Genomic DNA, 17,521 nt, shown 5'->3' on the forward strand with positions numbered 1-17,521 from the left:
GTTACCTTGTAGAGGTGTTACCTGGTGTGGGTGTTACCTGGAGGGGATGTTACCTGGTGGGGGTGTGACCTGGTGTGGGTGTTACCTGGAGGGGATGTTACCTGGTGGGGGTGTGACCTGTCACAAGCTGCATTTGTTTTTGATCATATTGGAATGTAATGGATTACTTTGCCCTTGACACAGTGTAATCAGTAGAAGTCTCTGGTGAATGTTATCTGGCGGTAGATTTGCCGATTACACCTGGAGACAAAGGTCATGTGAGAGAAAGCTCCGGAGAAGAAAACCTTATGGGGTTATTGTGCCGCTGTCTGAAATCTCAGCCTGTAGGAACCTGTGTTAGTTATTACCGCTCATACATTTATAGCGAGATACGGCTGAGATCATTGGTTTATCTATGAGCTGCGATGTGCCGTTCCTCTGCTATACCTCCTGGAAATGTTGGAGTACAGTGACATTTGGGTGTTACCATTCATTTTGGGTGGGAATACCCCTTTAGATTGAGTAGCACTTTGTGCGCTGCCAACCTGGCTCCTAATATTAGTCCGGTCCTGAGTCAGACAAACTATGAAGGACTTTAAACTAGTCTATAGTATACCGTTCTAGTGGCGGCCATAGTATACCGTTCTAGTGGCGGCCATAGTATACCGTTCTAGTGGCGGCCATAGTATACCGTTCTAGTGGCGGCCATAGTATACCGGTCTAGTGGCGGCCATAGTATACCGGTCTAGTGGCGGCCATAGTATACCGGTCTAGTGGCGGCCATAGTATGGTAGTCTAGTGGCGGCCATAGTATACCGGTCTAGTGATGGCCATAGTGCACCGGTCTAGTGGTGGCAAAAGTATAGTGGTCTTGTGGTGGCCACAGTATACCGGTCTAGTGGCGGCCATAGTATAGTAGTCTAGTGGCGGCCATAGTATACCGGTCTAGTGATGGCCATAGTGTACCGGTCTAGTGGTGGCAAAAGTATAGTGGTCTTGTGGTGGCCACAGTATACCGGTCTAATGGCGGCCATAGTATACTATTGTAGTGGCGGCCATAGTATACCAGTCTAGTGGTGGCCACAGTATGGAGGTCTAGTGGTAGCCATAGTGTACAGGTCTAGTGGTGGCCACAGTATGCAGGTCTAGTGGTAGCCATAGTGTACAGGTCTAGTGGTGGCCACAGTATGCAGGTCTAGTGGTAGCCATAGTGTACAGGTCTAGTGGTGGCCACAGTATGCAGGTCTAGTGGTAGCCATAGTGTACAGATCTAGTGGTAGCCATAGTGTACAGGTGTAGTGGTAGCCATAGTGTACAGGTGTAGTGGTAGCCATAGTGTACAGGTGTAGTGGTAGCCATAGTGTACTGGTCTAGTGGTAGCCATAGTGTACAGGTGTAGTGGTAGCCATAGTGTACTGGTCTAGTAGTGGCCATAGCTCTTACCCCCGACCCTCCACTCCATGATTTCTTTAATCTCTATGAATAAATACTGTGTCCTCCGGCTGGTGTAGAACCAAAATTCCCAGCAGACTCTGTCATTCTCTGGGCTATTATCTATGTTGCTGCAGATGCCATTGTGTGACTGTGTCTGTCTTGCAGTATGGAGGTCGGGGTCTGTGCCGAGGCCTTTTGCCATGATGTGGATGTACCCAGACGTCATATTAACAGCGCTTTCATGACATTTGTGGTTCTCGATGAAAACAATCACCCATGTATCCTTCCCCACATCAAACCTGAGCCGGGGGTAAGTGATTCTCCTAATATAAGTAACACAGGGGGGTCCCGGCTATGGGGTAACACGCAGCTCTTATCTCCTTTGCTCCTGTCAGTGCTGCTGCACAGACCTTCTTCTTTTAGCAGGTCCGGAATACGCCTGGGGTCCACCAGGACCCCTGATTTATGGGCCTGGTCACAGCTGCACCCCCCTGGGATCCCCATGGCTCGGCCTCTGCATTGACCGATTATCCAATAATAGGGGGATATTTAGATAGATGATCTGCTGTGCTCATATAGGACTTTTTTTTTATAGGATGGAGAGAGACGATATCGTGAAGCGATTGCTCGGAGGAAAATTAGACTGGACCGGTAACGTTAAAGAGAAACTAGCTGCTATATATTATATGTGTATATAGATAGAGTGAAACTAGCTGCTATGTGTGTGTATATAGATAGATAGATAGCAGCTAGTTTTACTATATCTATCTATCTATCTATCTATCTATCTATCTATCTATCTATGTGTGTGTGTATATATATATATATATATAATCAACACTAGCTGCTGTGTAAATTGTGTATAGCGACCAATCAGATTCTGATCCGTTCCAGCAGGTTTTATTAGTTGCAGGTCCGGAGAGAGCGGAGTACAGCACTTGTCTCTTTCCGACGGCTCCATAGGAACATACACTCACCGGCCACTTTATTAGGTACACCTGTCCAACTGCACGTTACCACTTAATTTCTAATCAGCCAATCACATGGCGGCAACTCAGTGCATTTAGGCATGTAGACATGGTCAAGACAATCTCCTGCAGTTCAAACCGAGCATCAGTATGGGGAAGAAAGGTGATTTGAGGCCTTTGAACGTGGCATGGTTGTTGGTGCCAGAAGGGCTGGTCTGAGTATTTCAGAAACTGCTGATCTACTGGGATTTTCACGCACAACCATCTCTAGGGTTTACAGAGAATGGTCCGAAAAAGAAAAACCATCCAGTGAGCGGCAGTTCTGTGGGCGGAAATGCCTTGTTGATGCCAGAGGTCAGAGGAGAACGGGCAGACTGGTTCCAGCTGATAGAAAGGCAACAGTGACTCAAATAGCCAACCGTTACAGCCAAGGTAGGCAGAGGAGCATCTCTGAACGCACAGTACACAGTATGGGCTACAGCAGCAGAAGACCACACCGGGGGCCACTCCGCTCAGCTAAGAACAGGAAACTGAGGCTACACCAGATCTCAATCCAATAGAGCATCTTTGGGATGTGGTGGAACGGGAGATTGGCATCATGGATGTGCAGCCGACAAATCTGCGGCAACTGTGTGATGTCATCATGTCAATATGGACCAAAATCTCTGAGGAAGCTTCCAGCACCTTGTTGTATCTATGCCACCAAAAATTGAGGCAGTTCTGAAGGCAAAAGAGGGTCCAACCCGTTACTAGCATGGTGTACCTAATAAAGTGGCCGGTGAGTGTATATGGCTGAGGGACACATACCGTACCGGCGGCTCTGTTCAAAACTAAGGAGCCATGGCTGATACGGACGTTGACCTGGGGGGGGGGGGGTACAGAGGGCGGTCCTACTCAGTGATTGACATCTATAAGTGTGCATATACCTGTCTGTCAGTATACAGGAGCAGTGTCTATACCATATTGTGAGCTAAACCCTATAACAAATGAGGGATCTTCTAAATAAAAGCTTCCCATCATTGTGCCCCTGGGGGTATTAGAAATGTCTCCTCTATATGTTTCTGTGCCCGACTCTTCTATCAGACACATAATGTATGACCATCCTACCCTGCGAGGTGTATATGTGGAGCAATGTATATACTATAATGTATACAGGAGCACAGTGTATATACCATGATGTATAGAGGAGCAGTGTATATACTATAATGTATACAGGAGCACAGTGTATATACCATGATGTATAGAGGAGCATAGTGTATATACTATGATGTATAGAGGAGCACAGTGTATATACCATGATGTATAGAGGAGCAGTGTATATACTATAATGCATACAGGAGCACAGTGTATATACCATGATGTATAGAGGAGCAATGTATATACCATGATGTATAGAGGAGCACAGTGTATATACTATGATGTATAGAGGAGCACAGTGTATATACCATGATGTATAGAGGAGCACAGTGTATATACCATGATGTATAGAGGAGCACAGTGTATATACCATGATGTATAGAGGAGCACAGTGTATATACCATGATGTATAGAGGAGCACAGTGTATATACCATGATGTATAGAGGAGCACAGTGTATATACCATGATGTATAGAGGAGCACAGTGTATATACCATGATGTATAGAGGAGCACAGTGTATATACCATGATGTATAGAGGAGCACAGTGTATATACCATGATGTATAGAGGAGCACAGTGTATATACCATGATGTATAGAGGAGCACAGTGTATATACCATGATGTATAGAGGAGCACAGTGTATATACCATGATGTATAGAGGAGCACAGTGTATATACCATGATGTATAGAGGAGCACAGTGTATATACCATGATGTATAGAGGAGCACAGTGTATATACTATGATGTATAGAGGAGCACAGTGTATATACCATGATGTATAGAGGAGCACAGTGTATATACCATGATGTATAGAGGAGCACAGTGTATATACCATGATGTATAGAGGAGCACAGTGTATATACTATGATGTATAGAGGAGCACAGTGTATATACCATGATGTATAGAGGAGCACAGTGTATATACCATGATGTATAGAGGAGCACAGTGTATATACCATGATGTATAGAGGAGCACAGTGTATATACCATGATGTATAGAGGAGCACAGTGTATATACCATGATGTATAGAGGAGCACAGTGTATATACCATGATGTATAGAGGAGCAGTGTATATACTATGATGTATAGAGGAGCAGTGTATATACTATGATGTATAGAGGAGCACAGTGTATATACTATGATGTATAGAGGAGCAGTGTATATACTATAATGTATGACCATCCTACCCTGCGGGGTGTATACGTGGAGCAGGTATAGTTATATACTAGTCTGTACCATACCACATGCTGCTCTGATGGTGACACCATTGTCTTTGTGTTACCAGTAAATACGTCATCTCCTGTAAACAGTCCGAGGTGCCGCTCTCCGTCCCATGGGACCCCTGCAACCAGGTAATCCGCCAGGGACCCCTCCCCATCTGTCATTAATGCACAATAATAAACTCTGGGGGAGATTGATTTATTAAACATGGTGTACAGTGAAACTGGCTCAGTCGCCCCTAACAACCAATCAGAATCCACCTTTTATTCCTCACAGACTCTTGGAAAATGAAAGGTGGAATCTGATTGGTTGCCGGGGGCAACTAGGCCAGTGTCACTTTACAGCATGTTTGATAAATCTCCCCTATGGATGCTAGTCTATGAGATATAAGATGTACTGATGGCAGGAGGGTATATACCGTATACTCACCATGTGACTAGCTTTGTTATAACGGTCGCTGTCCTCCGCAGGTTTACCTCAGCTACAACAATGTGTCCGCCTTGAAAATGTTGGTGTCCAAAACTGACTGGGTCCTCGCCACAGAAATTAATAAGGTACGAGAATATAACGTCCTTCATCTCTAAGAGACAAAGCCAGATGATTTATTCCTCCTTGTCCCCTGAGACTGACCGGGAATGGCCCCAAAGGCCGGGGACAGGTTTGTATCAATGTGCCCCCTTTGTGGCCCGGAACGCCCCCTACCCATAGAGAGGTCACAGGATATCCTCACATAGCCGAACATTGTACCTGGAAGTCCTGTCAGTGGATGGACCCCGTCACCCATATACTGCTCTACTTCTCCATGGATAGGGGATGGGTTTTTATACTGGGATAGCCCATTTAAAGTGGTTCTCCATGGTTGGAAAAAGATGGCCGCTTTCAGAAACGGCATCACTCGTCCTCAGTTTGGGAGTCTATTGAGGTGAATGGAGCAGAGGTGTAATACCCCTCACAACCTGAAGACAGGGGTGGCACTTTTTTTTTTTTTTTTATAAAGTAGCTGTGCTTTTTTTAATCCTGGAGACCCCCTTTAAGGTATTGCTGAATTGGATCACCACCTTTACACAAGATGTTATATCAAATTCTGTCAATGATGTGATGTCGTCATTACCTCATGATAAGTAGCTACATGTGGGCAGGATTACAGTGTTACAGCTCCTCCCTGAAATGGGGTCACGCAGCCATTACTAAAGGATTTTTACAATTCTTTAATTAATTTTTCCCCTAAGTGCAAATTAAAGCAACTGTCTTAAAAGTCTTCATTGGAAATTTCCTACCATTTAGCTGTTGCCATATATTGTAGTAGATATGAACAGGAAGGGGGAGGGAGTTGTACATCAGCTCATGAGGACAGCTCATACAGCGGATAAAAGACAGCCGTGGAGCATCCTATAGGCCGTGTCCATGTATAGAAAGAAAGAGATGTCACACAGTAAACTGCAGAGGCAAAAATAAGCAAAATTTTTTATAAAGACACATGGAGAAAATGGTTTTGTTATAAGTACAAAGCAAGAATAAAATAATGCTGTGCATAGTGACTGATGCGTGTAGGATGTGTGCCGCTGCACAGAGATGACGTACACTCTATGTATCCTCATCTGCTCACAGGTTCGGCTCTACACCCTGGAGGACGGCAAATTTCTCTCCTTCAAGGTCGAAATGATCGTATCCACCAACGCCAAACAAACCTTCAACTTACTGTCTGATCTGAGCCGACGCAGCGAATGGGACAAGTATTACAAGTGAGAGAAGGAAAAGGGACTTGGCGGAATGATCCTGCCCTGTATCCTCATACATCATGTCTTCTCCTCAGGAAGTGCCGGCTACTCCAGCAAGTGAATGAAGACGACGCCATTTACCATGTAGTCAGCACCGTGAATAGCGCAGACGGCAAACTGCAAGATTTCATCATCCTGGCTTCTCGGCGGCCGCCCTGCGATGTCGGGTCAGCTCTCATTCTATCTCATATATATATATATATATATATATATATATATATATATATATATATATATATATTATAATGCTCACTGTGTATTGTCTTCCCCAGGGACCCTTACGTTGTTGCCTTTCGCTCCGTTTCCCTTCCCACCCATCCCCCCTGTGCTGAGTACACCCGAGGAGAGACCCTCTGCTCTGGATTCTGTATCTGGTCACAAGGCCCTATGACAAAGGTAACGTTGTATGGGACGTCCTCCCTTTAGGAGCGAGCAGGGAGACCCCCGTTAGGCTGCAGCTATGTTAGAGACAAGGATGCAGCTAATGGAGGTTCCTGTTGCTCTCGGGCACTGATGCTGATTTGACCCCTGGAGTTATTCATTTCAGGAGGTTTTATTCCAGCCGTCGCCGCACCGCAGGGCCGACAGGGGCGCAACGTTTTGGTATGAAATGAAAATGCAAAGTCTTGGAAGTAACTTTCATGGCCGTTGGCGTTATATTGCCCACCTCCCATAGCGCAGATCGTCCCCCAGCCAGCCTCCCCTTTCTAATGATAATGAATGGAGCTGGTTGGCCTGGGCCAGATTGGCGCTATGGGGTCGGGCGGTGCTCCTAACGGTCTTACCAAACAGTGGAGCAAACTACTAACTGCACCGGAACGGCACCAAGGAGACACACTATAGGGTACTTGTTATATGGGGCATACTATAAGGGACACACTGTAAGAGGTACACTATAAGGGACACACTATAAGGGACACACTATAAGAGGCACACTATAAGAGGCACACTATAAGAGGCACACTGTAAGAGGCACACTATAAGGGAGACACGCTATAAGAGACACGCTATAAGAGACACGCTATAAGAGACACGCTATAAGAGACACGCTATAAGAGACACGCTATAAGAGACACGCTATAAGAGACACGCTATAAGAGACACGCTATAAGAGACACGCTATAAGGGACACGCTATAAGGGACACGCTATAAGAGACACGCTATAAGAGACACACTGTAAGAGGCACACTATAAGAGACACACTGTAAGAGACATACTATAAGGGACACACTATAAGAGACACACTATAAGGGACACACTGTAAGAGGCACACTATAAGAGACATACTTTAAGGGACACACTATAAGAGACATACTATAAGAGACACGCTATAAGAGACATATTATAAGAGACACACTGTAAGAGGCACACTATAAGAGACACACTATAAGGGACACACTGTAAGAGGCACACTATAAGAGACACACTATAAGGGACACACGGTAAGAGACACACTGTAAAAGGCACACTGTAAGAGGCACACTATAAGAGACACACTATAAGAGACATACTATAAGGGACACACTATAAGAGACACACTATAAGAGACATACTATAAGAGACATATACGATAAGAGACACACTATAAGAGACACACTATAAGAGACATCCTATAAGAGACACACTATAAGGGACACACTATAAGAGACACACTATAAGGGACACACTATAAGAGACACGCTATAAGAGACACACTATAAGAGACATGCTATAAGAGACACGCTATAAGAGACATACTTTAAGGGACAAAGTCCAAGAAAAAAGGAGATATTGTCCCCGCGCAGACCATATATAATATAACTATTTTATTGGTATAGATAAATCCATGGGTAACGCGTTTCGAGAGTGCATAGCTCCCTTTATCAAACCACCAGGATAATGAAGGTCATACACAAACATGAGGTCCATATATACCCCAGCACATATACACAACACCTGCCCACAATTGTGTCAAGACAGAAACAGAAATCCACATCAAAATCAAAATTTAAATCAAAAACACATCCTAACATAACATATAATACAGCTGTAACATCTAGTGTCTAGCATAACTCGAAATCCATATGGTCTTACCCTGCGCTCACTCATGGCGTCTCCTCGGAGCTCAGCGTCGGTCAAGGACCTTTGCGCATGCGTACTTCGATTCATGGTTCCTAAGCAACCAGAGACGCTCCAGGTCCTGTATGTAATAGTTGTAGGAGACGCTACAGGTCCTGTGTGTAATAGTCGTAGGGGACTATATATTCTCACCACATTGGGTTTATATTAAGGTGGAAATCCTATTATGTAGTGGTCGGTTATTAGAAGAAAAGTAAATCTCTTTCTATATATACATATATTGGTAGCGACTCTATCAATATCGGTACCTAAATGACTAAATGGAGGAATGAATCAATGTGCAACTACATATGTGAATAAATAAATATATATATATATAAAAATACATTGCTGCAATTATATATGTATACAAAAATATATATATATATAAAAAATATATTAATGGTGTAATATATATAAAAAGATTAAATAAAAAAAAAAAAAAAAAAAATTGATATAGAAAATACCGATCCACATCTCATTTATGAATTTGGTTTATGATGACACTATAAAAATCACGATAAAAGAACACAATAAAAAATCACAATAGAGATGGAATAACTTAATTCTCTATTTGTGTCTATTATTATATATTGCTCTCAATAGCCTCATTCAAACCCCAGGGTATGAGTGACGAGATCTTGTATATCCAAAACATTTCTCTACGTCTGAGTGTGGCAAAGCGATTATTATGCCCCGGGGGAACATGTTCTATAGGCACAATGGAGAACTTATTGAAAGACCCATCCTGACAGATACTGGCGTGTCGTGACACGCTATGTTTATCAAATTTATTTATGACGTTGGATCTATGTTTATTCAATCTAGTGCGCAGGCTCATCTGTGTTCTCCCCACATACTGTAACCCGCACGGACACTCTAATAGATATATAACATATGAGGTAGCACAATTCATGAAATGATTGATCGCAAAAGTATCACCAGTGATGTTACTCTTAAATTCATGAAAATTGTGTTTAATACTCGAGCAACATTTACATCGTGCATTGTTGCATCTATAGCTGCCATATGGTTTTGAGCCTAATTCAGACTTGGTGAGTGGATTGATAACTCTTAATTTACTCGGGGCAATGTGATTCCTGAGAGTTCTAGCTCTCCTATAGGTAATGCCAGGATTTTTTGGAAGGGCATCCTTCAGATATGGATCGTTCTGTAGTATATGCCAGTGTTTGGAAAGGATTTTTCTAATATTTTTGGCCGAATGATTAAAAGTGGTGATAAAATTATTTTTAAAATCATTTTTAGAAACGGCACCATTCCTTAATGTTCGGGTATGGTCATCTTTCACTATCAGACAGGCGTCCTGGGTAAGATCCAAAGCTGCCAGGTATGCATTGTTAATGACTCGTGTTGGATAGTGTTTTTCTTTGAAACGTTTGGTCATAACCCTGCTTTGGATTTTGTAATCCTTAACCTTAGTACAGTTTCGTCTCAGTCGTTTAAATTGTCCAAAGGGGACCGTGGTCTTCCACTTTTTATAATGTGAACTCCTAAAATCTAAAAGGCTATTGCAATCTACCTTCTTAAAATAGGTTTTTGTGTAAACAGTATCATCATTAGCACATAAAACCAAATCTAAATATTCAATGTTGGATTCTGAATATGTAAATGTAAACCTCAGCCCCCAGTCATTCATGTTTAGATATTGCACAAAATCCATCAAACTATCTTTGCTGCCATTCCATATAAATATCAAGTCGTCGATGTAGCGTTTGTACATGACAATGTTATCGGACCACTTGTTGGGCATCTGTATATATGTCTTTTCAAATTCACCCATGTAAATGTTCGCAAAACTGGGTGCGAAACGCGTGCCCATCGCGGTCCCTCGGCTCTGTATAAAAAACTGTCCATTAAAATTAAATACATTATGTTTTAAAATGAATTTAATGCTGTTCAAGATAAAATTTCTTTGTTTCCTTGACATAGATCGATCCTCCATGATGTGTTGTTCTACCGCTAACACTCCTCTATCATGTGGGATGTTGCTATACAGGGCCGCTACATCCAATGTCACCCATAGATACGTGGGTTGCCATGCGATGTTTTTCAAATGCTTAATCAGGCTGGCTGAATCCCGCAAGTATGAATCTAATTTAAAAACATATTTTTGTAATAGCACATCAATGTATTGTGAAAGATTGCTTGTTAGTGAATTAATGCCAGCAATAATCGGACGACCCGGGGGATTAAGTGTATCTTTATGCAGTTTAGGAAGATGATAAAAAATAGGAGTAGTGGGATTTAAAATCTTAATAAAATCTTTCTCTTTTTTGGATAAGATACCTTCCATATACGCATCATCCACTAGTCCATAAAAATCACTAACAAAATCTGGTGTAGTATCCTTTTTGAGGGGTAAGTAATAGTCACGGTCAGACAGAATACAACTAGCCTCCTTAACATAATCCGTCCTGTCTTGCACAACAACCCCCCCTCCCTTATCAGCTCCACGTATAACTATGTTGTCATTAGTTGCCAGGTTCTGCATGGCTATCCTCTCTGCTCTCGTGAGATTGTTACTTTTAACCCTATAAGAATTGATAGATTTAAAATCTGTAGCCACCAGAGAGAAAAAAGTGTCGATGTTATGACCCCTTGAGTGTAGGGGGTAAAAGGTAGATTTGGGTTTAAGGTCTGTATGGATGATGGGGGGTTCATCCATATCACCAACACATGATGTTAATAATGAACTGTCGACAGGGGGGATTCCATCAGTTGTCTCCGAACTCTTTCATAGCAAAATGTCTAGTGAGAGTGAGTTTTCTAATGAAGTTGTTCAGATCTATGAACAGATTAAATTCATTAATCTTATCAGTGGGACAAAATGATAACCCTTTTTCCAAAAGGCTAGTGTTTTTATTTAATTTTTTTTTATTTAATCTTTTTATATATATTACACCATTAATATATTTTTTATATATATATATATTTTTGTATACATATATAATTGCAGCAATGTATTTTTATATATATATATTTATTTATTCACATATGTAGTTGCACATTGATTCATTCCTCCATTTAGTCATTTAGGTACCGATATTGATAGAGTCGCTACCAATATATGTATATATAGAAAGAGATTTACTTTTCTTCTAATAACCGACCACTACATAATAGGATTTCCACCTTAATATAAACCCAATGTGGTGAGAATATATAGTCCCCTACGACTATTACACACAGGACCTGTAGCGTCTCCTACAACTATTACATACAGGACCTGGAGCGTCTCTGGTTGCTTAGGAACCATGAATCGAAGTACGCATGCGCAAAGGTCCTTGACCGACGCTGAGCTCCGAGGAGACGCCATGAGTGAGCGCAGGGTAAGACCATATGGATTTCGAGTTATGCTAGACACTAGATGTTACAGCTGTATTATATGTTATGTTAGGATGTGTTTTTGATTTAAATTTTGATTTTGATGTGGATTTCTGTTTCTGTCTTGACACAATTGTGGGCAGGTGTTGTGTATATGTGCTGGGGTATATATGGACCTCATGTTTGTGTATGACCTTCATTATCCTGGTGGTTTGATAAAGGGAGCTATGCACTCTCGAAACGCGTTACCCATGGATTTATCTATACCAATAAAATAGTTATATTATATATGGTCTGCGCGGGGACAATATCTCCTTTTTTCTTGGACTTTGGCATTTATTACGCACACCTTGTGTTTGCGGTTGAGAGTTCCCTGCAGCGACCCTCTGTCTGTTTCCATTGATGCACTTCATAGTGGTTGTGGCTCATCACAACCACACCAGGTGAGCGTAAACCTATACGTTCCTATCTATATCAGTCTTCCCTTTGAACGCACAGTGTTATGCGATGTGGCGCTCTGCCCTGTGTTTTTTGTTTCCTATATACTTTAAGGGACACACTATAAGAGACACACTATAAGAGACACACTATAAGGGACACACTATAAGAGACACACTATAAGGGACACACTATAAGAGACACACTATAAGAGACACACTATAAGGGACACACTATAAGAGACACACTATAAGGGACACACTATAAGAGACACACTATAAGAGACACACTATAAGGGACACACTGTAAGAGACGCGCTATAAGAGACACGCTATAAGAGACACACTATAAGAGACATGCTATAAGAGACACGCTATAAGAGACATACTTTAAGGGACACACTATAAAAGACATACTATAAGAGACGCGCTATAAGGGACGCGCTATAAGGGACGCGCTATAAGGGACGCGCTATAAGGGACGCGCTATAAGAGACATATTATAAGAGACACATACTATAAGAGACATACCTTCGTCCTCGGCGTCTCCTGTGTAATAGGGACATATCGGCAGATTAGATTCCTCTCGCCTGCCAATAGTTCCCCTTTAAGACCGGCGTACTTATATGCAAGTCTTAAATTAGGCTGCCCCTAATTACCCCGCCTGATTCACTAAGAGACGCATGCCTCTCAGTGAATACGATGGGAACTGCACTTGGCACAGGAATTGTACAAAAATGTACTCCTACTCAGGGCCGGCCTTTGGGGTGTGCGAGCTGTGCACTTGCACAGGGCGCCTCACTCCCGGCCAGCTAGGGGGCGCTCTGGCAGACAGAGAGCTGCACTGCACATCTATGGACGTTAGATGTGCTGCCTGTCTGCTGGAGCGCCCTTCCAGCTGGCCGCCCGCCCTCTTTCATGCCTGGTGGGCTTGCTGAGGGCCCCTGCTGGATTGAGGAGCCTCCAGCAGCTGCCAGACATAGGGAAGAGACCGGCTCCATCCCCCCTCCCCCTCCTGCACTCTCCGTGGATGCCCCCCCTCCCTCTCAGCAGCTCCCAGGCTGGACATACCACAGAAGATCCAGTGAAGAGCTGTGGCCCCCTCTTCTCTGTCCTGGTCCCCCTCCCCCTGCAGTGATGTCTGCCCCCTCCTTTATACAGCTCTGCAGTCGGTGCAGAAGGTAAGGGGGAAGGCCTGCAGGCTGCAAAGTCATGAGGAGAGGATGATGGAGATAAGTGCAGGCCTGGAGCCGAGGCCAGAATGAAAAGTAAGTGTCTGTGAATGTCTGTGTGATGGGCCTGTCTGTGTGTGTACATAGCTCTGGCCTGTCTGTGTGTGTGTATACATAGCTCTGTCATGTGTCTGTGTGTGTGTGTATACATAGCTCTGTCATGTGTCTGTGTGTGTGTACATAGCTCTGTCATGTGTCTGTGTGTGTGTACATAGCTCTGTCATGTGTCTGTGTGTGTGTGTATACATAGCTCTGTCATGTGTCTGTGTGTGTGTACATAGCTCTGTCATGTGTCTGTGTGTGTGTGTACATAGCTCTGTCATGTGTGTGTGTGTGTACATAGCTCTGTCATGTGTCTGTGTGTGTGTACATAGCTCTGTCATGTGTGTGTGTGTACATAGCTCTGTCATGTGTCTGTGTGTGTGTACATAGCTCTGTCATGTGTGTGTGTACATAGCTCTGGCGTGTGTGTGTGTGTGTGTGTGTGTGTGTGTACATAGCTCTGGCGTGTGTGTGTGTGTGTGTGTGTGTGTGTGTACATAGCTCTGTCATGTGTCTGTGTGTGTGTGTGTGTACATAGCTCTGTCATGTGTCTGTGTGTACATAGCTCTGTCATGTGTCTGTGTGTGTGTGTACATAGCTCTGGCGTGTGTGTGTGTACATAGCTCTGTCATGTGTCTGTGTGTGTGTGTGTATACATAGCTCTGTCATGTGTCTGTGTGTGTACATAGCTCTGTCATGTGTCTGTGTGTGTACATAGCTCTGTCATGTGTCTGTGTGTGTGTATACATAGCTCTGTCATGTGTCTGTGTGTGTACATAGCTCTGTCATGTGTCTGTGTGTGTGTGTACATAGCTCTGGCGTGTGTGTGTGTGTATACATAGCTCTGGCGTGTGTCTGTGTGTGTGTACATAGCTCTGTCATGTGTGTGTGTGTATAGATAGCTCTGTCGTGTGTGTGTGTGTGTGTGTGTGTGTGTGTATACATAGCTCTGGCGTGTGTCTGTGTGTGTACATAGCTCTGTCGTGTGTGTGTGTACATAGCTCTGTCGTGTGTGTGTGTCTGTGTGTGTACATAGCTCTGTCATGTGTCTGTGTGTGTGTGTATACATAGCTCTGTCATGTGTCTGTGTGTGTACATAGCTCTGTCATGTGTCTGTGTGTGTGTACATAGCTCTGTCATGTGTCTGTGTGTGTGTGTGTACATAGCTCTGGCGTATGTGTGTGTGTACATAGCTCTGTCATGTGTCTGTGTGTGTGTGTATACATAGCTCTGTCATGTGTCTGTGTGTGTACATAGCTCTGTCATGTGTCTGTGTGTGTGTACATAGCTCTGTCATGTGTCTGTGTGTGTGTACATAGCTCTGTCATGTGTCTGTGTGTGTGTGTGTGTGTGTGTGTACATTTCTCTGTCATGTGTCTGTGTGTGTACATAGCTCTGTCGTGTCTGTGTGTGTGTACATAGCTCCGGCGTGTCTGTGTGTGTGTGTACATTTCTCTGTCATGTGTCTGTGTGTGTGTACATAGCTCTGGCGTGTGTGTGTGTGTACATTTCTCTGTCATGTGTGTGTGTGTACATAGCTCTGTCATGTGTCTGTGTGTGTGTGTATACATAGCTCTGTCATGTGTGTGTGTGTGTGTATACATAGCTCTGTCATGTGTCTGTGTGTGTGTGTATACATAGCTCTGTCATGTGTCTGTGTGTGTGTACATAGCTCTGTCATGTGTCTGTGTGTGTACATAGCTCTGTCATGTGTCTGTGTGTGTGTACATAGCTCTGTCATGTGTCTGTGTGTGTGTACATAGCTCCGGCGTGTCTGTGTGTGTGTATACATAGCTCTGTCATGTGTGTGTGTGTGTGTACATAGCTCTGTCATGTGTGTGTGTGTGTACATAGCTCTGTCATGTGTCTGTGTGTGTGTACATAGCTCCGGCGTGTCTGTGTGTGTGTATACATAGCTCTGTCATGTGTCTGTGTGTGTGTACATAGCTCTGTCATGTGTGTGTGTACATAGCTCTGGCGTGTGTGTGTGTGTGTGTGTGTGTGTGTGTACATAGCTCTGGCGTGTGTGTGTGTGTGTGTGTGTGTGTGTGTGTGTGTGTACATAGCTCTGTCATGTGTCTGTGTGTGTGTGTGTGTACATAGCTCTGTCATGTGTCTGTGTGTGTGTGTATACATAGCTCTGTCATGTGTCTGTGTGTACATAGCTCTGTCATGTGTCTGTGTGTGTGTGTACATAGCTCTGGCGTGTGTGTGTGTACATAGCTCTGTCATGTGTCTGTGTGTGTGTGTGTATACATAGCTCTGTCATGTGTCTGTGTGTGTACATAGCTCTGTCATGTGTCTGTGTGTGTACATAGCTCTGTCATGTGTCTGTGTGTGTGTATACATAGCTCTGTCATGTGTCTGTGTGTGTACATAGCTCTGTCATGTGTCTGTGTGTGTGTGTACATAGCTCTGGCGTGTGTGTGTGTGTATACATAGCTCTGGCGTGTGTCTGTGTGTGTGTACATAGCTCTGTCATGTGTGTGTGTGTATAGATAGCTCTGTCGTGTGTGTGTGTGTGTGTGTGTGTGTATACATAGCTCTGGCGTGTGTCTGTGTGTGTACATAGCTCTGTCGTGTGTGTGTGTACATAGCTCTGTCGTGTGTGTGTGTCTGTGTGTGTACATAGCTCTGTCATGTGTCTGTGTGTGTGTGTATACATAGCTCTGTCATGTGTCTGTGTGTGTACATAGCTCTGTCATGTGTCTGTGTGTGTGTACATAGCTCTGTCATGTGTCTGTGTGTGTGTGTGTACATAGCTCTGGCGTATGTGTGTGTGTACATAGCTCTGTCATGTGTCTGTGTGTGTGTGTATACATAGCTCTGTCATGTGTCTGTGTGTGTACATAGCTCTGTCATGTGTCTGTGTGTGTGTACATAGCTCTGTCATGTGTCTGTGTGTGTGTACATAGCTCTGTCATGTGTCTGTGTGTGTGTGTGTGTGTGTGTACATTTCTCTGTCATGTGTCTGTGTGTGTACATAGCTCTGTCGTGTCTGTGTGTGTGTACATAGCTCCGGCGTGTCTGTGTGTGTGTGTACATTTCTCTGTCATGTGTCTGTGTGTGTGTACATAGCTCTGGCGTGTGTGTGTGTGTACATTTCTCTGTCATGTGTGTGTGTGTACATTTCTCTGTCGTGTCTGTGTGTGTGTGTACATAGCTCTGGCGTGTGTGTGTGTACATAGCTCCGGCGTGTCTGTGTGTGTGTGTATACATAGCTCTGTCATGTGTGTGTGTGTACATTTCTCTGTCATGTGTCTGTGTGTACGTAGAAGAAGACATTTAAAGAGAACCAATCAGCCCAACTGGGCTGATATGGTTCCCAGGAGCGCTGTATGAAGCTCCTGCAGCAGCCGCAGGACATACCGGCCGCAGTTGCTGCAATATATTTATACTGGAGAAAAATGAGTTATATTCCCCAGGCGCACAACAGGCAGAAGCGGGAAGGTAGTCATGTGGGCGGAGGCCATAGAGGCCAGTAACATACCTCTCTTCCTGTCAATCATCCCTCCGAGCGTGCTGACAGGCAGAGAGTGGTGACTAGACACAGACGGTGAGCCACCCAGATGACTACCCCCCTGCCTCTGCCTGTCACGCACCAAGAGAATAAAACGTGTTTTTCTCTGGTATAAAGCTTTTGCAGCAGCCGCAGCTGGTACGTGCCGCGGCTGCTGCAGGAGCTTTATACAGCGCTCCTGGGAACCATATCGCCCAATTGGGTTGATTGTTTCCCTTTAAGTTTCATTTCCACTTTGCTGATAGACTGCAGATTTTCTGCACTCAAACCTGCAGAAAATCCTTAGTGTACCTGCCCTTGTATGAATAGACCCTTGGCGTGGAGGC

The 17,521-nt window shown here is 43.9% G+C and overlaps 1 protein-coding gene across 1 annotated transcript in view; it reads left to right on the forward strand.

Moving 5' to 3' along the window:
- Positions 1-17,521, forward strand: part of ACOT11 (acyl-CoA thioesterase 11) — a 35,144-nt gene that overhangs the window by 16,466 nt on the left and 1,157 nt on the right. Inside the window, exons 9-15 of the mRNA XM_069981690.1 lie at positions 1,579-1,723; positions 2,009-2,064; positions 4,808-4,874; positions 5,214-5,297; positions 6,352-6,485; positions 6,557-6,688; positions 6,794-6,917. Coding sequence (XP_069837791.1) covers positions 1,579-1,723; positions 2,009-2,064; positions 4,808-4,874; positions 5,214-5,297; positions 6,352-6,485; positions 6,557-6,688; positions 6,794-6,917 — 742 coding nt within the window. The remainder of the gene's footprint in view (positions 1-1,578; positions 1,724-2,008; positions 2,065-4,807; positions 4,875-5,213; positions 5,298-6,351; positions 6,486-6,556; positions 6,689-6,793; positions 6,918-17,521) is intronic.

Source organism: Dendropsophus ebraccatus, chromosome 8 (genome assembly GCF_027789765.1).
Source record: "Dendropsophus ebraccatus isolate aDenEbr1 chromosome 8, aDenEbr1.pat, whole genome shotgun sequence".
Taxonomy (NCBI): Eukaryota; Metazoa; Chordata; class Amphibia; order Anura; family Hylidae; genus Dendropsophus; species Dendropsophus ebraccatus.